The sequence below is a fragment of the Chamaea fasciata genome, unplaced genomic scaffold (assembly GCF_029207755.1).
Source record: "Chamaea fasciata isolate MVZ Bird 193981 ecotype frontalis unplaced genomic scaffold, bChaFas1.0.hap1 SCAF_1, whole genome shotgun sequence".
Lineage (NCBI taxonomy): Eukaryota > Metazoa > Chordata > Aves > Passeriformes > Sylviidae > Chamaea > Chamaea fasciata.
Genome location: NW_027094086.1, coordinates 60,513,071 through 60,539,145, shown reverse-complemented (window position 1 = coordinate 60,539,145; position 26,075 = coordinate 60,513,071). Strand labels below are relative to the sequence as shown.

At 40.9% G+C, this 26,075-nt stretch overlaps 1 protein-coding gene across 4 annotated transcripts in view; it reads right to left on the bottom strand.

Moving 5' to 3' along the window:
• The window catches only part of CARMIL1 (capping protein regulator and myosin 1 linker 1), a 192,369-nt gene that overhangs the window by 14,315 nt on the left and 151,979 nt on the right, over positions 1 to 26,075 (bottom strand). For 2 of the 4 annotated variants that reach the window (XM_066184639.1, XM_066184652.1), the window contains exons 30-34: positions 13,318 to 13,335; positions 9,303 to 9,369; positions 8,788 to 8,984; positions 4,696 to 4,802; positions 2,213 to 2,645 (exon numbers count right to left, since the gene is read on the bottom strand). In XM_066184639.1, the coding sequence (XP_066040736.1) occupies positions 2,213 to 2,645; positions 4,696 to 4,802; positions 8,788 to 8,984; positions 9,303 to 9,369; positions 13,318 to 13,335 (822 nt within the window). The remainder of the gene's footprint in view (positions 1 to 2,212; positions 2,646 to 4,695; positions 4,803 to 8,787; positions 8,985 to 9,302; positions 9,370 to 13,317; positions 13,336 to 26,075) is intronic. The other 2 variants (XM_066184646.1, XM_066184661.1) reach the window with 1 other exon arrangement.

The following is a 26,075-nucleotide window of genomic DNA, read 5'->3' as shown; positions in this document are numbered from 1 at the left end:
ATCTGTACCTTACAGGAAAACACAATTTTCTATCATACTGAAATTCTGATAAATTTGAAGATGGTACAGAACTTGATATCATAACCATCCTAAACAATGTAGCAGTGCGATGCTGTCTTCTGCAGCTCAAGTGTCAGGACACTGTATGATTTCCATCTTCATGAGTATCATGAATAAAAGTGCAAACCTAAATTATTTGATATTGTGATGGATGAAGTATGGGAAAAATGCTTTTGAACAGTAGTTCAATTTTGTGTCCTCTGAGCACCATTAAGGATAGATAACTCAGTACTCTGCTTTGTACAGATTCCTATTTCAGTTCAGTTTTATTGTCACTCTTTTATACATGTATATGTATGAAGACAGTTTTGCATTCCGTAAATATAAAATCGTACAAAAAAAAAGATCAATTATATTATTTTCTTGTAATTCAATCCTGAAATAAGACGACTAACCTTTCTAGCCAGTGGCAAAAAACCCACCCCAAAACCTTGGAATAAGCAACAACTTTTCCTTTTGATGGATGAAATTAAAGTTTCCAATTAATGTTATGAAAGCCTGCTAATTAAAGAGGACTTTTACTTTTCCCACTTATAAAAAATATTACACATGCTAATATTTTACCTCAGTCATGTCCTTCCAGATCTGACTCACTGTAGATAACAAGTGTTAAGAACCCAAAGAGCACAAAGCATACACAATTATGCACTTGTAAAAATTCATACAATCTGGAATAGCTTGGTATTTTACAAATTACAGGCAGGGCATAATACTTTATTTGAAATCACATGGCATTTTATTTGAAACTTGGTGCTTTAGAAGTCAATGAGACTATTCATGGGCATTACTTAATACCAATGAGAGAGGAGGGAATTGGTCATTCTTTAGAAAAATCATTTTTCTACTGAAGATCCCTTTAATGATCCATTGACAACTGCATTAATTCCAGTCTGCTTATGACAAGACTCTGGTGTCTGCAGGAACGGCTCACACATCATGGCAAGCACTGTAAGACTATGAAGAAAAGTAAAAATGGACTTTGGGTTCCTTGCTTGGCCACAGCAAGGCAACTCTGTAGGTGTTAAAGGAAGGAAAACAGAACAAAGCACGAGATCAGCTTTGTTGTAAGGTAACACCTTTTAAATTACAGGGGACAGTGATGGCAAATGGAGAACATCTGAGAGAAGAAGACAAGCGAAAAAAGGCTGATTCTTTGGTACTTGTGAAATATGCCAGTTGCAGCTGGCAGGAAGCAGAGGATAATAACGGGGAAGACCAATGGCAAATGGGCATCTGGCAAAATAGGCTAGCACAGAATGCTTTGGAGGAACACAAGGATATTCCACTCTGTACATTTGCAGAGTGAAGCAGAGTTCCTGCCCAGGATCAGCACTTCACAGAAGAGAAAATTACAGAGAGCAAAGGGAATATGGACAGGCAATTGGAAATCATTTTTTAACAGGTTATTTTCTTTCATTGTTAGTATTTGAAATATATAATTCAAAGGCATAAAAATAATTAGGTATGGTACAAAAAGGCGTAAAAATCAAAAACTGCAACAAGAAAAGTACATGCCAAATATTGTAAAGAGTGACTGGTAGCCAGATTTACTTCCCTGCATGGAATATATAATTTAATATACAGACCTCTCCATCTGTCTACATCATTTTCTGAAAGAGAAGAGTACAGCCAGCTGTACTGTAGTTAACTCTGCCACATACCTCAGGTACTGGTGTGCAAGGGGCACACAATAAGAAGCCTGTCCTAGTTTTACCTTTTCTGAAGCAATTCCAGTATGTACTGTGAACAAACCACACATCATATAGGGTAGAGACACTGAGCTGGGCTTACTAGTTGGCCCCAAGTTATTCTGTGATATGTGCGAACAATTACGTGTCCTCCTTTGTGTTCATGATGGTCTGACACCAAGTGCAAGGGCAGGTGACACCCCCTCCCCAAGGGGAGTGAAAGCACAGGCTTAAGGGTGCAACTGCTGCTCCACATGGGCAGCCTGTGCCTTGGTCAGGTTGTTGGTGTTCAGCCACCAAGCAGAGAGCAATCTTCCAGCAGGAACACCACAATCCCTGTTGGAAAGCAGGACTGATGTGTCAAGTCCCAGCCACCAACCCTTGCAGACCCAACCCACCTCTCCTGAAGACACACAGTTTTGCTCCTTTTTATAACAGATCAAAAGAAATCAAATTGCCTTCACCTTTTGAGCGGAGGCTGCTCTCTTCTCCTGCTTGGCTTTCATTTCTGCGAGAAGTCCACTGCCCATCACTTGCACACCGTACCTCCGGCCTCCCTGGGGGCTTCCCTTGCTGTCACCCCTCTCAGCTTTTGTCACATCATCTGTCTGCACCTCCTCCAGTGAGTCTGGCGTCTTTAACTCCTCGGATCGCTCTGCACCACCATTCTGCTCTGCAGTCTTTGCCTCCTTCTTGCTTGTGTCTAAAGCTGGACTTTTTGCAGCAACCTTGGGTGAGGAGGGCTCCTCTGCCACCGACACAGTCTGGGGGCGTTCGGATTTGGAGCCTCTTGATTTGATTAAGTTAAGGAAACCACTCTTCCTTGAGTCCCTTTTCTTCTTCTCATCACCTGCTTCACTGTGCTCGCTGCCATCTGAACTTTTAGTCGATGGTCTCCTAAAAAAGACACAGACATTTCAAACTTCTCTCCACTCCCCTCCTCCCTTTTGTCTTCCAGGCTAAGCTAATCTTTTATATGACCCTTGTATTGCCCTAGGCCAAATCATTACCTGGTGTCTCTATATTAAAAACAGAACAACTAGCACGGATCATACAATCTTGAAGATTCCTGTGCTGCTTTGTGCAGTTGTTTAATCTGCACTGGACATCCAGCTGTTTCTAACACCAGGCATCTCTAACCAAGCTGACTATGCATGTATATATTGGGTTTGCAGGGGGTCTACAGGAGTGGCTTCTTTGTTAGGAGTCCTCCTGCTGAAGAGAAGGGAGCAGCAGAGAACGTGTGATGATCTGATGGCAGCCACCATTCCCTGTCCCCCTGTGCACCTGGGGAGGAGAAGGCAGAGAAAATCAGGCATGAAGCTGAGCCCTGGAAAGAGGGAGTGGTGGGGAGAAGTATTTTTAAGATTTCCTTTATTTCTCATTATCATAGTCTGATTTGATTGGTAATATATTATTTTTTTTCCCCCCAAGTTGAGTCTGTTTTGCCCACGATGGTAACTGGCAAGACATCTCTCCCTGCCCTTATCTCAACCCATGTTTTTCATCATATTTTCTCTCCTCTGTCCAGCAGGAGGGGAGTGATGGAGCAGCTATGATGGGCATAGGGTCAACCCACCACAACATATGATTTGTTTTGTATCTGCCCATTAGTAAAAGAAGAACTGATCTAGGCACATGTTTAACACAGCTTTTGGGAGATCTTGTTCCTTAAGGGCTCTGCTTAAAATAGGAACTAGCTGGCACAGCCACTTTCAGTAAGGAATACAGAGGTCACTTTTATAGTCCAGATGTTCATCCTCAAAAAAAAAAAAAAAAAAAAAAGGCACAAACCCCAAAAAGAACAAATAAGCAAAACCAATACCTAAAGAACCCATGTGCCACTAAGATTTTCTAGAGGCATCTTCTGAGCAGAGTCACACTTAAGGGCGAAGCTGAGTACATACACATTCTGCATAAAAGCACCCAAACTGGAAAGAGAGCCACTGGTGTCCCAAATAAAGATCCTCAGCGAAGAGCATGGCCAGGGATGGATAAATAGGGATGGTGCAAGTTCACAGGGACATCTGAAATGAGCAGCTGGCAGGCACCCAAGGGAAGCACAGGAGAATGCATGCCTGTAAGCACCTTGAACTTAACCTACTTAGGCATTTTTCAAAGCTACCATAATTTCATGCCTCCACATAGCGTATCACACATGGCTTCACAAGTCACTGTAGGTATCTATAACTCATAGTGACTTTAGAACATTTGCTTTTCCTGGCACAGCTATCTACCAGTCAACACTTAGTGTTTTCCTTAATGGATGTCACATACAGCACAGAAAGGGTCATTCTAAGTTGCCTGGAAATCACCCTTGCTTTCTCATTTAGTTATGGAAATACTGTGTGTATACACACGCACAATTTCAAGAAAATCTACATGCATGGTTCTGTAAATATACAGCCAGCTCCAAAGCCACGGCATAAGCTCTATAACCCTTATATAAAGAAGGAGAGATCTTTCAGATTAATGTTTTGCTTAAACCTGGAATACCACAAATTGGTGAAACACATGTTTAACATATTTCAAAACCAGCCAAAATCTATTGCCATCTATGGAAACACTGTACCCAACAGCACTCCTTACTAGGGAGAAACACCCATGTGTACAATGAGCACTGGGGACACTCACAACCAATACAAAGCTCTGCTCCAGCTCTAACGAGCTTCACTGAAGGGTAAAATGAACTCTGAATTATAAAAATATACACTAGTCATTAATTCCCCCAACATGGTATAGTAAAGCAATTTATTTCAAAGTAGCCACTTGTAAGGGAAGGTAACTAATTTCTCAATGTCTTGACTACTAAGGTATTTTCTGACTTTGACAACTGCAACCTTGGATATTTGGAACAGGAGTCAAACACAGCTTGAAAGTGCTGCTTGCCCAGTTATCAAGATGGACTTTTTTTTAAAGTAACTTCTAAAAAAAAATTTTAACTTACTTTGAATCCATTTTTGTCACCTTCTTAGTGAAAAATTCATCCACACCTTCATCCACTCTTCCCATGAGGCCATTCTGATCCCCTTCTGGTGGTACTCCAGCAGACACCTGACAGAAGAAAAAACTCTCTGTTATATAACAATCTAAGCATGTTTGCTCCAATCATAATAATTAAGAGTTAAGACATTAGAAAAATTATGTGTGCCAACCAAAACTCAGTGCAGACGACAGAATCACCACTGGAATTCCCCCTCTAGCCCGGCCAGCTGATGCATTATATCGAATGTAAAGTAACCCAAAACACCAGTGGCAAACTGGACGCTGCCATGAATGAGGCCAGGAATCAAATGCCTTGAGCTTGAGAAAATAGAGCACTATGTCAGCCAGACATGCAAAAAAGACCAGAAAAAACAAATCCTGCTCAGGTAGTGACCTTAAGAGAAAGTATTTTCATCAGCCAGTTGTTTCCTTATTTGGAGAAAAACCTATGTTCTGGATTTTGGACTTAAGAAATTTAGAAACAGAGCTCCAGCAGGCTAACAGAGCCTTTTATAATTCATTCAGTCTAGCACTTCCAAAAGCAGAGACTCTAAATACAGAATCAGGTGTTCCACTTTAGGAACCAAACACAGACTTTTGCTCAATGTCTGAAAACAGCAAACCTGCTCCCCATCTTCAGTTTCAATGCCCACATTTTGAATATGGGTGACCTCAGGTGTATAAACCAGGCTGGCTTTGAAATACCTGCCAGCCACAAAGGCCCTGTAAAGATTAGCTGGTGACTCTGCAGCCTCCTGAAGATGAAACAAGCAGTCTCCTGGGAGGATTTCTCATGTGGTCTAGCTCCTGTACATGGCTTTGATGTGGAAAAGCTCTATTACCAGTAAAGAGACTTCCTTCTATTTAAATGCCACATGGAAACCTTTTAGATGACTACAGAGGACTCCCCAAGACTAAATCCAGTTGTATTCTTGGTAGTGCTGGGGACCAGGACACAAAATAACAGGGTTTGTAATTTGAAACAATTCAAATCGAGGAATCTCCTAGTTGCCACCATAACTCGAGCAATCCCAACTTCTCTTCTGATGTGGAATACAAACTATTTTCTATGCTTCCACATCTTAAAAGCTGCTATTAATATCAAACCCAGTCTCATTAAGTCAGGAAAATGGGCTTCATAGGAACCAATGCTTTGACAGAGCCATGAAACCTTTTACTTTCCATTCCTGAACCCTGTTATTTTTGTTATCTAAGATAATAGTATTTGGTTGATACCTGCCGTAGCAATGTAATACTGATCTGAAAGGAGCCCATGTGGTAATGACTGCTTTGTTGCCAGTCAAACTGGCAACAGATTTTCTATAAAGAACAGTTCTATTCCAAATTAGCACAATGATTTATCAGATTTCCAACTCTGCCACCTTTGGTACGTTCTTGAGAACTTGTTTAGCTGGAACACCTGACACATGCCTTCATCTGGGTTGGTCTTGGTCACAAACCCCTTGTCACTGGCGTCTCAACCAAAACACAAAATAAAAGTGAAAGACACATTTTAACAGAAATGAGAAACCACTTCATATTGATATTGGAGTCCTCCAGATAGTAGGGATAAACATGGAAGTATCAAAAGTAAGAGCATCTCCTGAAGGGGACCTAATTCCAGGATCCAATGACCTACAGCAAATGAGAAGATCTACCTCATAAAGAGAAAACAATTCACATCTGAAACAGTGGCAAGTTCCTAAAAGTTAATGAAAGATGTACAGAAATGTTGAGTGTCTAATAAGGTCCTCAAGGCACAGGATATTCTTATGGCTGTTTGTTGTAACACTTTTTAGTATTAGCATTTACTGTAAGACTGAGCTCTGGTTTATTTTGTGTTTTACTCTCCTAACTCTAAAAAAAAAAAAAAAAAAGTGTTAAGTCTTCATTTGTCCTTTTTTGTCTCTCTTTTAGCTTAAGTTTAAAAGCAAGCATGTTTCTTTGTTAAGGAAAAAAATGGCTTTGAAGCAGAAATAAATAAGATGAATCACAACCTCTTTCATACATTAGAGATTCATCTCTTTTGCTGTACTAAATCTTCCCACATGAGAGAAGAACTCATGAGGTTAAGATCTCACAAAAATCTAAATTATAAACAACTGTTTTATCATTTTGCATCAAAGCTACTTGGGAGTGGATGGTTTTGAGTTTTTCTTTTATTCCCTCTCTAAACACTCATGCCAGTAGAAACTCTAACAAAACTATATAAATCTTTCTTCTGCCCGCCCACCCAACTCAAGTTAAGTTTGCTTCTCTTTTTTTCTCCTTTTTCTCCTTTCTTTTCTTACATTTTTCAGGTTCCAAAGAACAAATCTGTTTTCCAGCAAAACCAGAGAAGTCCAACTACGATAATCTGAGATCCCTTGAATTACTAAATACAAATAATGGGAACAGCAAACAACCCAACAGAGCTGCTTTAAGTGGCAGAAAAGGTCAAGATTTTGCCTCTTGCATTTCAAGTGCTTTCCCTAAGCACCGCTGTCTGTATTCTTGAAGTGGCAAAACCAGCAGCAAATCAACCCTGCAAGCAATGTCACAGTCCACTCATGACTCTGACCTCCAAAATCTGGCTGTTTCATTTTCAGAAGCATCAAAACAAACATCTTAAGTCTTTCCAAAATTTGTTTGGACTTTTGAGACCAGAACTAGTAAGGAACTAATGGTTCATAAAAACAAGACCGGGAAAATGAGTTTAATTAAAAAAAAAGCTCCTTTCAATTTCTGCAACTAAATAAACTCCCAATTTCCTAATGAATTCAATATGGATGAGCATTCCCACAACACTGCACTATCATGGGAAGTAAGACTTCTCCTCTACAAGGACTGATCTTTTTGTTGCCGTTGAAGGAGATACTCTATGTCCCAGTTCCCTGCCTGGTAGCCAAGCACTTGTCCGTCCCACATCCCCACTCCCTCCACCTCCCTGAGCTGATGGCACAGGATACGCTGAGTTTGGCAGCAACCGGGAAAACACGTGTGTTCTGCAGCAATGGAACTGGGAGAAGTAAACACAGATGTGTTTTCACTACATGGAGACAAATCAATTCTTCTGCTACCTCTAACCTTCCCAGTGAAGCACAAGGAAATGGAAAGTCACCTTGCATATTCCCTTTGCTTAAATGTTTTTCCCTTTCCAAGTGGTACAAAAAACACTCCACTGCCTGATATGATCTTTCCCAGAATTAGGGAGATTTTCAAGGATCCTCTCAAGTGGAAATCCTCAGGAAGCAGAAGAGGTTACAGGCATTTCTTATGAGGCAGCCTAACACAGACAGGCAACGACTGCCCCTTGATAGGGCTACTTATCAGCCATGCTCTGTTGCTGTGAGATAACTCTGTACCTCCTCCAGATCTGTCCTTACATACCCTGAGGACACACCACCACAGAAATAAATCTTTACTGATGTGGTGTGCCAAGGAAATGGAACTGTGGGAACTCCACGCACGTATATTGAGTTCACACCGATGCCTTTCGTGAACAGACAGTGCTCTTCTGTTTTGCCTTTCTAAGGCAGGCTCCAGCATGAAAAGCAGATCTATGACTATGCAGATTTGCTGGCCCAAACACCATCTTCAGTTTAGGAGCTGTGGGAAGCTGGGTGTCACAGAGTAGCTCCTCTGAGAGCTGACAGAAATAAGAATTCATGCCAAGTTACCACAACTCAATGCAGGCAGAAAAAAGGATTAAGAGTTAACAAACCCTTGCAATATAATTGAAAGGTCTCATGATATTTTGTGCATTTTCTGTGAAGGCTCCAACCACCTCCAGAAACCGCTTCCATTTAAAAAAAAAAAACAAAAAACAAAACAACAAAACAAAAGCAAAATAGAAAAGGATAAAACATATCCTGGATTTAGGCTGTGTCAAACAAGACAAAAAGCTTGTAATAGGGATAGCACACTGAAAGACAGGAATACCAGAAGAAAAAATAAGTAGTTGCTTACGGCTTTTACACTTTCAACCATTGTCCTCATTACACTGCAAGACCTGACTCGTGGCAAAAAGCAATCAACACATGACATTGCCAGCAACATTTTAATGTAGACTCACTGCTGCTTGGCTGGGCTGCTGCTTTTTATTCCTTTTGGGCCTTAATTTTGTGAAGTGTTCCAGTTTCCTTCCTTCTTCTGATGGCAGCTCTGAAATGAATCCAGAAGTTCGTTTGTCTGGCCTGCTGGAAGGAAATGGTGGGTCTTCTATATGGATAGGTACTTCTTCCAGTGCTTTATCTAGATCAAATTCCATTTCTAAGAGAAATCAAAACTTTCTAATTAGATTTAACACGATATTTAAAACAAAAGACAATGCCATTCCTCTTTTTGGTGGCAAATAATTATAAGCACATTCAGGGAACTTAGCTACAACATCTCTGTGAACAGACAGAGCATTGTGAGCAACTATTTACTATCAAACACATTAGCAGAATCCCAAAACAAAGCAGCCAGTGTGGGCCACAAATGCAATCCAGAGGGAGGGAGAATCACCGGTGCTTTTCAATCAAGAACCATCTAGAACCACCTCAGGCAAGCAAAGAAATAAAATGGTTTTAAGGAATTCTCACTTACCAAAAGCTCTGGACACTGGCCGGAGCATTCTACTGTGGATGCTTTTCCTTTTTGATTTAGGAGTCATCTATCAACACAAAACAAAACAAAAATGACTTAAGGGGACAAAAGAAAATACAACAAAACAGTTTTTCAAGCCTATGAACTACTTAAAGACCTGATTTGATTTAACACTAGAAGGGAATGGATTTTTTCCTCCCTCTCTCATACATTCAGAACTTTTTCTAAATTTTCTATTTTGTTCAACTGACTTTGAACAGAACCAGGGAGGTAATCCATTTTTCCCACTAAAATGGCAGGCTGCACACAGAATGATTATTGAAACTGTCCAAGCATTAACTCTTTGATCCCCAATTGTAAAACAAGGGAACTATTAAAATCTCATCGCTGCAGAGATCATGAGGGACTCATTTAAGACTTAATTACTTTGTCCAACATTGCACAGTTAATGACAATACCAGGAATTGTCTACCTCTTGTTCTGGCTTTTATTTTTGATACAAAATACATTTCCTCTGTTCAGTTGTTAGTGGCATGTTACTGGGAATCTATGCTTCTGGACATCACCACACAGCTCACTGAACATGCCTAAGAAAATGTGCCTTGGAGAATACAGTGCTTCTTCAAAAAACATAAACACCATGTCAGTGTTGGCAGTATCTGTAGCAAACACATGACTTCCCTGGACTGTAGACACATTGAGAAGAGGTGGAAAGTTCAGCATACGTTCAACACAGTTACTGAATTACGTGCTATTAGCCTTCTGATCTTCACGTTGCCAAAAAAGGAGTACGTTGCCTTAAGAGCGCAAATAAGACTTAAGACTCAAATTTGCTCTTTTTTGAAGAAAGGTGTCTTCCTTGTCTTGACTGAAGCCTTCTGAAAGTTTGCATGGTGAGAAAGACAGTTTTGCTACACGAAGTGGATGCATCACCAGTTTCAAACCTCTTAACACAGCTCAGTATTGTCAGACTTTTTGTTTAAAAGTTGACCCACAGGTTTTCTCAAGAGTTAATTTAAAATCACTCAGCTGCTATAAAGATGAGCTCCTTTTGTGGCAGAGTTGTACATGCTGGCTTTAGTGATACCCATATACTTCCATTAACTTGCTAGTCTTGAAGCCTAGTGACTTCAAATCTAGTGGCTTTAAATTCTGGAGTATCAGTCAGCAAGCTGTGATGGCTGTCCACTGATTAACAGAATTGTTAATAAAGTTTAGTAGTGTCAATTTTATATCAGCCAGAAAAGACATAGTTGGCATAAACATTTCAGACAAATCATGAACTGTTAAAGGCAAACATTTGCTAGTTTTTATGTACGGAAATTTCAGTGCACAGACTCGCATGTGCTAAATTCATATTCCCAAAGTAGTCACGTGGACCATTAGGCCACTATTCACATGCTCAGGGTTATGACAGATTTTTGTGACAGGGCAGCTGTTACCCATGTTCTCAAGACCAGAAAAGGACTTGAAGACTACAGAGTGGGCAGTGATAGCACTGCCTGGGCAACAGAGCTCTGGTTTTATTGACATGTACACTGTCAGGAAAAAACAATGGACATGTTCGCATGTTGCTGGTTTCCACTTCCACATTTGACAACCACCAGTAAATGAAAAAATAGTTTCAAGACCAGCCAGGAAGTAGTTTGCCACCTGAGCAGACTTGCTCTGACACTAATGAGCAGGCAGTGCTGCTGCATCAAAAGGTCAGGCACTACTTTCAGAGTTACCAATAAATTAAATGCAATGGGTTTGATGGTGAGTGGCTGAAGAGGTGCTGAATTTTTTCAGCCAGAACTGCAGTGTACTGTGCAAGAGGTAGGCAGCTGGGCAGCCTCTGAACTGCACACCTCAACAGCTGCCCATCCATCCCCCAAACCTGAAACAACCAAAGCATTGGCACCTCATGTAAGAAAGAGTTGAAGCAGGTCAGCATTTGGGGGACAGCAATTGCAAGACACTATCCGTAGTCCTGGTTTCATTTCCAGACATAACCCATTTATCTTGTTAAGGTATATTCACATGTGTTTTGGTCTGTTTCCTGATTTTTATGGGAGGTGTGACTGGAAGTTACATTTAGTACATATGGCAACTCCTGTGCTAAAGAAGATCAGAAAGGAGGGCAGAAAACATGGCTGATGGAAAAGCTCTGGTCACTCAGCAGCTGCCCAGCCATGGCCAGTGCTCTGAGGGAATGAACATAGACAAGCTGAGAGCTGCCTCGGCCCAGGGCACCAAAGCAAAACAGCACAGGGCAAGTTTCGAGCTTCCTGGGCAAGGACTGGAATGCTCCAAATATTTCTCCAACAGCCAGGAACAGAATGATTTCATTTTCCTTCCCAGACAAGAAAATGCCCCCAGATGACCCTGCAGAGCTTGTGCTGATGACCATAAGCCAGCCAGTCCTTGCTGTAACTTACTGTCAGCTTGGCATGATCCATCAGCAGCTTGGTTGCTGGGGATAAAGACAGAGGGATAGAGATGCTTCCCATTTGCTTTAACAGCATGAATAACAGCTCCACATACACTTCTATTTGAAAACCTTCTGTTTAGGAAGTGCACAGATGAAAGGCTTCTTGCCAAGTGAACTTTCTAGATCACACGCAGAGCAAAATGGGTCAAAGCATTAATTTAAATAGGCCAGTGTGCTCTTTTACAAAATATTAGGCTTAATCTCTGCTTAACATCTCAGCCACCACACAGTCTGCTACAGCAGCAGTGCACATGTCATTGCTAGAGGAGATATCTAAACTCCTCAGCCTAAGACCAATTTCTATATTTCATGGAAGCAGTTCAGCTTTGGCAGAAACACATCTTCTGCCTTCCCAACACCTCTGGCCCCACAAGCACAACGTGGCTCTCTGGCCTTATGCTTCCCTTGTGGCCTTTACAGAGGAATAGCTGTTAATATCACCTCCTCTCATACACGTCTTCCACAGATTTTCCATTCTAGCACACCACCTCCTGAATTCTTCCTTGTTTTGCCTACTTTTCCATGAGCATATTGTAGACTCCTTGGCAGAACAGATAGAAATATTAACTGCACCTCTGGAATTTGAGAGGACCTCTTGGAAGTCTGCATGCACCTATGCCACTGAGATCTCAGGAGATGGCTCCATGAATGTGCCCCTCTGCAGTAGATGTGAACCAGCAAATCTCTACCACACTTCCAAATAAGGGCTTATTTACACTGTCATGTGTCCTTGCTAACTTTAAGCTCCCAGGATCTCTTCCCATGATCACTTTTCCAGATTCCTCCCTTCTTACTGCCTTCCTCACAAAACTATCTGAGCTCTCTGGAGTTTTCTGAAATTGTATTACCAGCTGTGGAAGAACATTAGTACCTTGGGAACTAAAAACAACTGAAATCGTTCTGTTTTGAATGCTAGAAAACAATGTACTTTCAGAAACACAACCTCAGATACTCTCCTTGTTTATAGAGATAATTGAAATTACTCTCAGTGCTGAGGGATATGCTTATTTTCATGTTTTTCTCCTCCTACTCCAAAGTAATTTATATTCAATCCTATTAGATACAGAGATGCTCTGTGACCCTACTGTCACTTCCCTATCAAAAGATTTCAAGCAAACTAATGAACAACTTGCTGGGCCCTCTTGAAATTTATCTCCCCAACTAGTCTCCCTTCAAAATATGGGTTTTCAGCTTTGAGAACATGTTGAGGACTATTCTTTCATTAAGTTGCATGATGCTTGAATATCAAACCAAACCAACAGATTTTTCTTCTGAGCAGTAATACTTGTGCTTACATCTCCAACATAAGCACTCGGCTTTTGTTCGGTCTTAAAACCAAGGGATCCTTTAAATTCAGATGCTACAGTAGCTGAACCTTTTTGTAAATCCAATCTCATTCCTGAACCACTGCCTATTTCATTTGTAGGTGCAGATGGATGGCACTACAGTCTCCCAGGAGACTCTCAAGGCAGTACAGAGGCAAATGGAGCACAAAAACATAAACAAGTAGGCCAGAAACAGCAGAGCTAAAAAAATACTTACACTTGTACAGCAGAGAGTCTCCATGCAGCAAAAAAGAAAGAAAAAAGAATATGAATGGGGAAGACAAAGCAATAGTAGTTCTCAGGAAAGGAGGCAAAACCAGGAATCACCAAAATAAAGAAAACTAAAGCCAAAACACTTGGAAGTCTTAGCAGGAAAGGTGACATGCAAGAATGAGGTAAAAATCCCTTGAATTTGGAAGTGCTATACATTTTGTATATCTAGAGGATAACCAGAGAAGTATGTGATCTCTCATTTGATCTACATTGGGACAAATTCATGTTTTCTGTTTCCAATATATGGCACTCGCCCATGGTGACAACCTGCCTCCTGCTGTCCCAATGTACTGTTTTTCCCTTTTGCTGGCACCAGTAGCAAGAAAAAAAATGTAATTCTAGTACTTCCTAGGCTGAAGGAAGATTCTGAATTAAAAACTGCCAGTTTGTTGTGGTGTGCAAGCAAGCGAGGAAAATAAAACAAAGCTTTTCTTGAGGGCATGAAAAAGGATGGAAGTCTGTTCTCCTGAGGTTTAAATAAACCTAAACTAAAGCAACATTTCTCCTTCCCATAAGGAGGCTTAGAGGCACAGACTTTCAAGCACTTTTGGCACATGAGAAAGATGCTGTTTCATGACTAAAGCACAACCTTTTCCCTTCAAAAATTATAAGCATAAAAAGGAAGCAGCACAGCTGACACAGGAAATGAAGCAATGTCAAATGTCATAGCCCATCTTTTCTACGGCTCATGGCCAACAATGGCCCTCCCAAATTTAGGGTTAGAAAAGACAATTCTTAGAAATGTAGTTCTGTTTTCAAGGTGAATGGGGACTGCTGCTATAACAACACTGCAGGTGCTAGCAGAAAGTGGCAGAAGTAGTCATGGTCTGGATTAAACATCTTGTCAAGAAAGTGCTGCATGTTCTTGCACCCAGCTCCTCCCCTTTATTTTCCTGCTGTCTTCAGGGTCAGTTGTTTTTTTGTTGAGGTTTTGCCTCAGGGTTTTGTGGGCTTTTTAGTCTTTATTTTCTTTTACCCTCAGAAACTTTGGCTTTATGCAAGAATTCTCAGCTAGCAGTGATTCAGGCAAATCACCTCATTACTCTTGGTTTTGTATGCTATCCATGCACACAATACCCTCTTACTCAATTTCTCTGTCAGAATCTATGTTGTCTCTTCTCCTGCTCATCTTCTGCAAAACCAATCACTACATCTGCTCTGAGATTGCTGGAGAGACTGCAGAATCCATTGACAAACATCTCGAAAACCGAAACAATCTTAAAAAAAGTGCTCCCGCTTCAAAAAATAGATCTGCAACACTGATTCTCTTTCAGACAGCATTCGTGGCAGTACTCCAGCGTTTTCTATGTTTTTAATGCATGGGCAGTAAAGTTATTTGTATTATATATGCAGCTGGTAATGTGATTAGGACCAAAGTGCAAAGTAACACACATAAATGGAAGCAATCCCAGGATTTGAGGGAGTTTACAGTCTATGGTCCTGGTCCAATAAGGGCTTATGGAAACTCCTACCTTCCACATTTCAGCCCTCTCCTGACTACTGAGGCATTTAAAAGGTACTAAACACCTTGTGGGTGGGGAGTAAGGAGGGAGAGAGGCGCACAGCAGGCAAAGGGTTAGACAAGGAAGCACCATTAAGCAAAGCAAAGACCAAGGGACATGTCTGAAGCCACCAAGGAATCTGGCTGCTCTGCAGGGAACCTAATGCCAGTCTTCAGACCCCTGAAGCCTACAGACCATGAGGCCTTTCAACCCTCCCCCCTTTGTCTGCTCTCAGCATAATTGCGGTTTGAAGTGGTCTGCCTCCCAGTGTACATGGACCATCCCTGAAGATGAAATACCAACCCACAACCAAAAATCCCAAGAAAATTAAACCCAAACAAAATCAGAAACGGCATCGGAGAATTCTAACAATGTGCCAACAAGGTTTGAGATGTCATAAAAATATTTCAAAGGAATTCTACAGAACACTTTTATCCAGTGCTACACCATTTCAGCTGTATGCATTTTGTGGGGTATGCCTTTTTAAGAAAGAGGTATAAGAAAACAAGGCAGTTTATCACAAGTCCTGTTGTTTAATTTTGCTGTAGGGAATTCTGACCTGTAAAGCTGCCATGACACCAGTTCAGTCAATTAATGTTTCCCATGCTTTTTTTAGTCTCCTTACCACCTCGACAGTGTCTCATTTAGAGAAAGAGAAAAAAAATCAGGTATACTTTATAAAGCAAAGCAGCAAATTGGCCAGTTCTGGTTTTTACACATGAAATCTTTGGACATGCAGGTATCTCCATCATCTGTATAGAAAACCTTAGAAACTAGAAAGTTGCTATTGCTTACTTCAGCTACAGAAGATTTTATGACGTGATTTCCAGGGTGAAACCTCCCCCACGGCGTCTGAAAATCAGTTATGCACTTCCCGCAAGCAGGGACAGTAACCTGAGCCACCGTCCTTAGAATCTGCCCCTTGAGTGCCGCTGTCCTTGGCAAGTTAAATGCAATGCTAAAATCCATGACAGCTAATGGAGTATTTTTCATCAGACAGGAGAGCAAAGCCCCTCACAGTCATGAATGTAGGACCTATGCTTTTTCATATCAGCAGAGATCTAGTCCTTACCTTTGTATTTCAGAGTTCTGTACTCTATACAGAAATGACAGACAGAGTAAATAGTGTAAATATATATGGCATACAAATGATCCATATGTGAGTTTCAGGAGTATGCCTTTTTATTTCCTTCCCTTCCTGAGGAGCTGAATTTCTAGAGAAGGGTTATGGTTCAGTATTAGTTCAATTAGTCTCATATAAACCACCCTGACCTTTAGAATTACTTTGTACAGAAACATTTTCTGAAAGAAAAGGAGTAGCACTGCAATAAGATAAGCTCAGTAGATTTGCCCTTGAGCTTGTTATATTTTACTAGACAAGAAACCTTTGCTTTTCTGCTTGCTGAGATGTGGTGTGTGTACTCTGATATTTCATCAAACATTTCAGTATTTTCTTTTAATTAAAAATTCTGCACTTGCATCTTTCAAGTCATGTAAAATTCCTGCTAATAAACATTCCCGCATAAAAACAACCACAGCTTTCACTATGAAGAGTGAAAAATCAGACACATGAATTAAACTGAGTAGTTCCTAAAACTATTAAACCAAATGTTTACTTCCATGCTCTGAATTAGTATCCTGCAAGGAATTCATGCTTGCAACTACCACCTGCAAAAGAAAAAGCAATTCTCCATAGCATCAGTTCTACTTTCTATTTGCTCATAAAGAGGTTAACATCTTCTACAGTACCTGGGCTTCAAGATGATCCAAGAGGATGGTTCCAACTACATTACTTTTGCTTCTATAGTTATTTTAGTTAAAAACTAAGTGCAGTACAGAGTGCTGCTAGGGTCACCCAGCACAAACTATATCTTTAAGTCACCACAACCTGCTTGCTTGTCATAGTTTGTTACCTTCAGCTGCCAAATGACGACCCAAAAATTACTTTGTTCATGACCTAATTTTCCATACAGTAAGAATGGAAGAAAAAGCTCTTAAACTTGGCGAACATGCAGGGGTGGACAGCTACTCAAGATAGCCTTAGGCAGTTTTTTTAACAGCTACCTTATGTATCAAGTGCCCTGGGCAAGAACATCATTAAAGCAACTCAGAGGCAATGTTGAACACCCACACTCATGAATGGGTGTTCCAACCAGGAAAAATGGGGCTTAAGGCATTGATCTAGCAAAGGGTGAAACTTGGAACTAGTGAATCTTTAAAGGTCTCTTCCAACCTAAACCATTTGATGATTTTTAAAGGTCTCTTTAAATCTAAACAATTTGATGATTTTATGAAAAGAACTGTTGTACCTGCCCACCCTAGAGCTTCCTAGGACTGAGAACCAACACAACTTCTGCATCTCTCCTTCGGTCCAACAACCTGAACTGAACAGCTACCAAGAGGATAAGGAGTAATCCGGACAAAAAGCAACCAGTCATCTTTCCACCATTGTCAGACCCTTTGTGGGCAGATGATGCATTGCTCGTGGTGTCATTTGATAGGGGAAATGCTACAGGGAGACTTATCACATTGAGTTTACCCTGGAGGGGCAAGTGGACTCTGCTCAGAATTATGATGGGAAGTTTTACTCTTGAAAACCCAGGCATACATGAGCTGTTGTTATTTTCTCATAGAAAACATTGCTTCAGACATCACTCCAGCATGCACAATAAATCTTTATACCCCTTGGACACTTCGAAATATACTTTATGAAATAAAACATTAAAAAAACCCCTCTCAACTTTCTGAATTGTAAGTCTCATCTATACGGTATCAAGATATCTTCCTATTGAAAACAGGAAATACCTTGACAGGCAATTAGCAAATATTCTAAGACCCTGTATGAGAAACTGAAATACTTGGGTATTTGAGTTTCTTCTCTAAAACAAACTGATAGAAAATGTCAATCATTATTTACCCAAGAGAGAATGGCAAAACTCAGAAGCTGACCTATGCAGCGATGACACTAAAGTGTGACACATGATTTAAATAATTCTGCTTGGTCAGACGGTCATGGGGCAGCACATGAGCCTAGGAAGGACAGAAACACCATGAGAGGATTGGAAGATGCATATTCTGCAAAGCAGGGCTACTCACCCACAAGCATGGAATTAAGTGCTGACTGTATGGACACAAACTTCTCAGGAGTATCTAAATACCATGGTATTAGAAATGACTCACAGCTAAACTGTACCAGATAAAATGAGGTTCTGATCAGCTCTGAGTGAGACCAACCTGACTTTTCGATCACTTTGTTCTCTCTTGTTTTTTTCTTTTAGTTTTCTTTAATATCTGCATACTTGAAGATTCTTTCACCTGTTTAAATGCATTTGGTTTCAGATTAGTATTTCAATTCTGCCACTACTGACCTCAAAAATTCACAGTAACTTGATCTAACATGAGATAAGATCTCACTGCACGGATCCATCCACCACTTTGTAATGAGGCTTCAGCTGATCTGAATAACAATCAAAGAGAGTATGTTTACCTCTAAGTTCTCCTCTAGTCTAACAGAAAGGTATTTTGAGAGGAAGTTTGATAGATTTATGAATAAGGCTGTGTGATGCAGTTGTCAATGATATCAGTGATGAGACTTGATGACTTGGAAGTAGTCCTCTATCCTTTTGGCAGAATGCATGCTTGATTTTATCTATCTATTTATTTATTTATTTTTAAGTTCCTACTCTGATAACCCAGCTCATCCTAACCTACTTCTCTTTGACAAAATATAGCTAAGTCTAATGATACTCTGTACCTGCCTGTCCTAACACAGGCTTTATCTCCCCTCTTCCTCTTTATCCCTGCAATACGAAGCATCAGTTTTGCTGAGCAAAAAATGGCAAGCCTAATGTTCTTCTGGGTGAAGTGAGAACCACGAAGCACTCTTAGTGAGACAGACTCATGCTTGTGCTATTTTCAGTAGGCTCTCCAGATTTCAGAGTAAACAAGACTTCCCCAGACAACACAGATTAAATACCTCATGCCAAGTTGTCCATCTGAGATGCTGGAAGAATTAAAAAGCAGCAGAAAGGACCATACAACCTACACAGAAAACTCCTCAAGCATTTGAGAAGGTCAACTTGCCAGGCACTAATTGAATTGTGACACATCATGGCTGCAGAGAGATGTGTGCTACAGAAATAGCACGATCACAGGTTATTCTCATGCTGCTTGCTGTTGTGCCTTTGCCAAAGGCTCCAGAGCAGAGATTTTGGCAAGAACTACTCCAAAGGAGCTCCTGCTGATCTACTGGGGAAATAACAAGAAGATTCTTATAAGCAGAGGCTGTGGGAAGATGATTCTGAATCTGTGTGCTGAACATCAACTGACTCCGTGGCTCTGCTGGCAAAAGGGATCCCATGAGTTCCCCCTGACCCAACCTCTGTGAAAGGGCTTTGCCCTCACAACCTGTTAACTCTGTCTGAAGCAGGTAGGTGAGTTCTTGAGTGATTCAGCTGCTGGCTGAATGGGGCAAACAAACACAGGTAGGAACAGTCACCTCTCCACCAAGTGGTGGGTGGATGTCCATCAGCAGGCTGTGACAGCCCGTGACAGCTACCTGGTGCCTGCTGAGGTGCCTGTGCTGGCAGCCTGGGCATTCAAGTTCTTGCCAGCAGAGTGGAAAATGGCTGGATTGAGCAGCCAGGGCTGGCACTACCCACAGACTGCACATCCGCATGTTCAAGACCTTTCTGCCCACCACAGACAAACTTCTTAGCAGTAACTCCCTCTTAAAACCTCTGCAGGGAAGTTCAGCTCTCAAGACCAGTGTTTCAGTGAGTGGTTTGTTACTGAACTCTCCTTTCAATGTGGCTTTTTCATGATACATGAAATAAACTAATGGAAACTCTTATCAGTAAGACCATTGCTGCCACAAAGGATGTAACTGCCTTCTTGTTTGCAGCTGGGAGCAAGTTAATTTTCTTCCTAGTGTCTGGTACAGTGCTGTGCTTTGGATTTAGCATGAGAATAGTGTTGATAACATGCTGGTGCTCTTAAATATTGCTGACCAGTGCTTACACTAAATCAAGGCCTTCTCAAGCAGCCCTGCCAGCAAGGAGAGTGGGGGTGCAAAAGAAGTTGTGAGGGAGCACACCCAGGAGAGCTAAGCCCAGCTGAGCAAAGGGACATTCCATATGGCATCATGCTCAGCTCATAAAGCTGGGGGTAATTGGCCAGGGGCTGGTGGCTGCTGCTCAGGGACTGGCTGGGCATGAGTCAGCAGGTGCTGAACAACTGCATCATGTATCACTTGTTTTGTACATTTTTTCATCATTATCACTATTTTCCTTTTCTGCTCTGTTAAACTGGGTTTTTTTCCTCAAACCATGAGTTTTACTTTTTTTCTGATTCTCTCACGCATTCCATTGCAGGGGAGGTGAGCGTAATGTTCAGCTGCCTGCCAGATTAAATCACAACTACACTCCCTCCTCTCCACCCCCAACACAATCTGGGTCTGCAAAGGCACCAATATTTCAGGAAGACAAGTGCCTGGTACAGGTGTCACCACCCAAACAGGATACCCAGCAGCTGCATTCCACAGTTCTTCCTAAGCAGAAAGAAATCTCCAGATTTATACTACTTTATTTTTTTTTTCCCATTAAACAAGCATGCAGTGCTGTTCATAATTTACTTCATATTGTGCCAGTAATGTACCCTAGATTATGAGAAACAGCTTTGAACTGTAAGAAATCTTGCTGGTTTGAGAAAAACGAACTATTTATAATTTTCCCATCACCTCCTTCCATTTAGAGACCAAGAAAAGACATTGAAAGCCAGGTTTCTTTTAGAGAGTTTCAGCTGGGAACATGAAACCCCTCCTAAGCCTGTTCTCTGTAGTCTATACATGTAAGAGGTATTGAATAAACATGGGTAAGGACAGTGAGGATGCTGCAAAACTATATATAGAGGAAACCAGGAAAGGATAGGTAATACATATTCACTATAAAATTAATATATTCATAATTCTAACGAGGGTGACACATACACTGTAAATAGACAAGACATTCAGCAAAATGACCCCACTGATTCCCTTTGTGTGGCACTTTCTCAGCCACAGCACTGCGTGTGCAGGGAGAGGCTTAAGGAGGACTCTGGCACGGTGCTCTGCTCCTCCTGGCAATATTTCCATAAACTGTCCTAGTTTGGGGTGAGTCAGAAATATGACTGGACTCCCACCGAAGTAGATTTGCTTGCATGCCTGTGAGCCTTTTCAGAAGCCAAGAACACTCGCACATACCATAATGCCAGTTTCTAGCTTCCCACAGAGTGCTGTATTTACTGCACATCAAAGGCCCATTTCTGCTAATGCATACAAGAGAGAAACTCAAGTGTCACAATCAATTTAACCCAGCATTCATCCAGGCTGCTGCCTTTGCCCTCATCCCTGTCTGCTTGTTTCTGCCACTCAGGATTTGTTTTGTGGACTCAACCAGGGGACTAGTTGGTCTGTAAACTAACCTGGGAAAGAAATCCTCCATGAAAAGCTGAATTGTCAGTTGAATCAATTCCCACACCCAGGCTGTGGCCAGGAAAGTGCAAACTGTGTATGGGGGAAAGAGGAAATGCTCATTTCAGCAAAAAAAAAGATTTTTGCTGGATTAAGTCGGTCACAGAGCTGGAGCTTCATTTATGGGACAGGAGAACATAGAGAGTCCAACAGGAAATGGGATTTTATTGCAGTAGGTGTTCAGTCTTTCATCCAAAAAGCTGAGTCTCTATGCCTGAGACAATTCTGTGGCAGGTAAATAGAAAGCAAGAATCAGATGTGATAGTAAGTCAGGGCATACCAGAGAATCTGTGCATTGGTTTTTCTTCCTGCAGCATCAGTGCACATGTTCCTCAGTGAGCACCATGATCTCCTCCTTATGCCAGTGAAAGCAACTGACGTTGTTCTGTTGTTTTAATTCAAACTTGCTGTTGATGGGAAGTGGGGCAGGGATTGGGGGTGGGCCAGGGGAGAAAAGCTTACAGGTGGTGTTTTGTGAGTTTGGGGTGGATTTTTTGTTTATTTGTTTCAATAATTTTATTTTTGGCGAGTACCATTTCTTCCTTTTCTCTGGAAACACTGAGGTCCATATGCTCCTCCATACACCAGGTCATAAGTTTTCACGTGAATACAGGACTCATCTGCCAGATCTCTGACAATGGCTAGCCAGGAAAAACACACACCACCAATCTAAAAGAGTTCTGCAATTTCTGCTAATTTTCTTCTCTACTCTACAGTAGAGAAATCTATTGTTCAATAAAGAATAGGTGAAATCTATTGTTCAATAAAGAACTTTAATATATTGCCCATACGATTTTTTAAAAACTTTCCTCCATCAAAATCACAGAACAATTTCTGTGGTTAAAATTAGAAATAGATGAAAAATGGCTATCACTCAATATTCATCACAGGCAGTCTTTTCTTATTAGCCACTAGAATTTTTTCAAACACAATTTACCATTCAAGTGTTTCAATCTTACACTGAAATGCTTTCAAGAAGAGTTATGGGCAAACTTCTGTATAACAACCAACAATTCCTTTACATGTTTCAAACAACTTCCTACCGTTCCTCTTCATAAAACAAATAACCTCTACTTTGCTCGAAAAACAATACTTATCCTGGCTGCATGCTTATTATTACCTATAGTAATAAAGGTATATTGCTGAAAGAGATATTTAAAAAAAGATGGATATGTGGATTGATAGTAAAAGAAAAGCTATTTCTTTCAAAACACCTTTAAATAGTGTCTCGACTCTTCTGAGCTCTATTTAGTATTCTAGAAGCAAAAATAACATTCAAATAGCTTAAAAAAAAACCTTTTGAAAATAACTGGTAAACACAATCTAACAAATATGCTCCACTATCTTTTGATGGGGAATTGAACATTATTTAGTATTTCTTGCCTCTGCAAAGTACTAATGCACATGAAAGAATAAAGTACAACTAGAAGCACTGTGCAAATTACAACCAGATAGTATCCACCTACATGATTACACATACCAAGACACATGATATCCAGCCTCAGCAAAAGGGGATGCATTATTTAAAGTTAGTTTTAAAATGAATATATGAGTTGAATATGTGTCACACTCATCATATACACACAGAAAAATTTAGACAAACCATACTATTTTATGAAGTTAATTCATGATTGAGTCTAAGCTCTGAAAAGCAGGTCGTGGCTTTTCCTTTCATCTGAGAAGAGCAAGTAATTTTCTGCATAAAGATTTTTCTTGCCATTTTAGTTGCACACAACTTTTATCTAATGACTTATTACCATCAGTGCAGCTCTCATTAAATGTAGACAACTAAGACAGCTGTAGATTAGGAAAGCATCAATTTACTGTAGTGCAGCTCAGGGAGATCAGAAACTCTCGGATGTGTAATGTTCCAGCAATCTCGTCCTACACTGGGCCACTCAATTGCTCCCAGTGTTCTTCACAACTCATTTAACAGACTGGCAAATTCTGGTATGACTGACAAGTTTTTCTATTATGGGCTCTCAGGCCACTGTTAAAGGCTGGATAAGAAACTTACCCTAAACTGAAGCTAGTAAGTGCTAACTGTAGAGTGTGGTATTTAGGAAGTCCTAACTCCCACAACAGAAAATACTAGCAATACCATGTAAGAGTCTATTTTTCAGTGATGCATTTTGTGAGCCCGTTTGTGATATTTCATTCTGTCTTGTCTGTGTTGTTTACAATTAGTCTAAATTCCTACTCTGTCAGGGAAATCCTAGCCACAGCCACTCTGCACTCTGCTTGAGAATAGGTGGGCAGGCTTTGAAAAAGTGCCTATTTGTTCCTTCTATCACCACCAATGGAGGTCTCAGATCCCTTTGCTGCCAGTCCAAGTGTTCCAAACTTTTCCGTATTCGGCTTCCAATCCACGTATAAAAACAAATTGCTCATAAACATTTTACTACCAATACATCTGCCTCACTCCCAATCATTCATACAGCTTCAGTGATATACAGTCTACCTACAACCATAGTCAAATGTGAATCCAGATCCAGTTTTTCCCCCACATTGTTCAAATGCAGCTTCCAGGGAAGCTGGTAAATGATAACATGAGGCTGTATGTATGTTTACCCCAGCCAAAATACTGATCATAAATAGGCTTGCTGAAGAAAACAAGAACAAAGAATTGATGAAGAAAATGAGGGTTTGCAAAGCAAATCCTGTTTTGCAAGTGGGAAGCAGCTTCCTCCAAATGGTGGTCCAAACTCAGTGCCCCTCCTTCATGACCAAAATCTCTTCTTCCCAAACATCGTGACAGCCAGCTGGAGCGAGGCTGGGCTTAGAATAGTCGAGTTTTCTCTGGCATCCCAGCAACACAATCAGCCTCATCCTACATTCCAAATGCTTCTGGCTATAGGAGATTAAGCTCCCAAACAGGGGCAACACCAAGCTGCAATTCAAGGTTTCAGGTTTGCATAACACAGAGCCAGGTGCATCTCTCAATCAAAAGGCTAAGATCTGCTTAAGGATTTCCAATGACGAAGCAAGGCAGTGTCCTGGACTAATGTCACTTTGGAAGTAATATCTAAGTATCTATTTCTCATTTAAGATTAAAAATAATCAAAAGAAATTAGGTTCCTAATTATAGTTCATAAAACCATATGCTTCTCTTTCTAGTAAAATCTCTCAGCAACATATCTGTGTCCTGCACTGACCAGCTCACAAAGCATTCACTGATGCCCCTTTCAGAGGGTTCCTTATTTCCACACAAATACCTGTGTGACACTTACAAGCTGCCAAAAATCAGGTTATGTTTATGAAGAGAATATCTGAACTCTGTAGGATTTTCCTATAGCTAAAATAAATTATTCGGAAAGTGCTCCCTTTGAAGTTACTAACTCCACACAGAAGATACATTCTTGAAGTGCTTTTAGTTGCAAAAAAACTCAGTGAGAACACAAGATCAGAAAAAAAAAATCCCTGTGTCGCTCAGCCTTTTGGAGCTGTGTCATTGCTTCAATGTTAAAGTTCAACAAGGCCAAGTGCTATGTCCTGCACCTTGGTTGGGGCAATCCTAAAACCACATGCTGGGCAGAAATTGGACTAAGAGCAGCTGTGAGGAGAAGGACTTGGGGGTGTTTGTGGATGGGAAGCTCCACAAGACCTGACAACGTGCACTCACATACCAGAAAGCCAGTTGTATCCTGGGCTGCATCAAAAGCAGCATGGCCAGCAGGGTGAGGGAGGGCATTCAGCCCCTCTACTCCTATCTTGCGAGAACCCACCTGGAGTGCTGTGTTCCAGCTCTGAGGCCCCCAATTTAAGGACATGGACCTGCTGGATTCAGACCAGATGAGGCCATGAGGATGATCAGAGGGCTGGAGCACCTCTCCTATGAAGACAGGCTGAAGGAGCTGAAGCAGCTGGGGTTGTTCAGCATGGAGAAGAGAAGGCTTCAGGGAGACCTTACAACAGTACCTCAAGGGAACCTACAAAAGGCAGGACTTTTGACAAGGGCATGTAGTGATAGAAAAAAAGGAGAAATGGCTTCAACTGAAAGCGGGTGGATTTTGATAAGAATATTCGGAAGAAACTCTTTACTGTGAGGGTGATGAGGCACTGGAACAGGTTGCCCAGAGAAGTTGTGGATGCCCTGCCCCTGGAAGCGTCCAAAGCCAGTTGGATTGTGCTCTGAGCTACCCGGTCTAACGGGAGATGTCCCTGTCCATAGAACACGATCTTTCACGACCCTTCCAACCCAAGCTGTTGAATGTATGAACTCATGTATTTAACTCTATATTTTTACAGCAGCAACCAACATCATTTGCAGTCAGGATACAAAAAGCAGCTCCCAAATATGGATTACAGTTTTTAATAAATGGATTTTTTAGCACTGACTAAGATTACTGTCTCATGTTTATTTGATACTTCATTCTCTTCAAAAATTAGATACTGATGAGAATCTGGGTCACAAAGGTATTTGAATCTCTGTGCAAGATGAGGGTGAATGAGGAGAATGAAGACACATAAACACTTCTGAAGGTAAGTACAGTTAGCATCTAATGCATTTTTTAGAGAGTGTAAGCAGCATCACATTTCCATTATTTTAATATGGCCAAAGTGAAAGATAACAGCAGAGTGATATGATGCTTTCATATAACCATGGTGATATGGGATAAAGACAGGAGCTATTTTTTACATTTTTAGTATTACTATCCTTAACAGGTTGCAAGAATAAATTTAAAGGCAGAG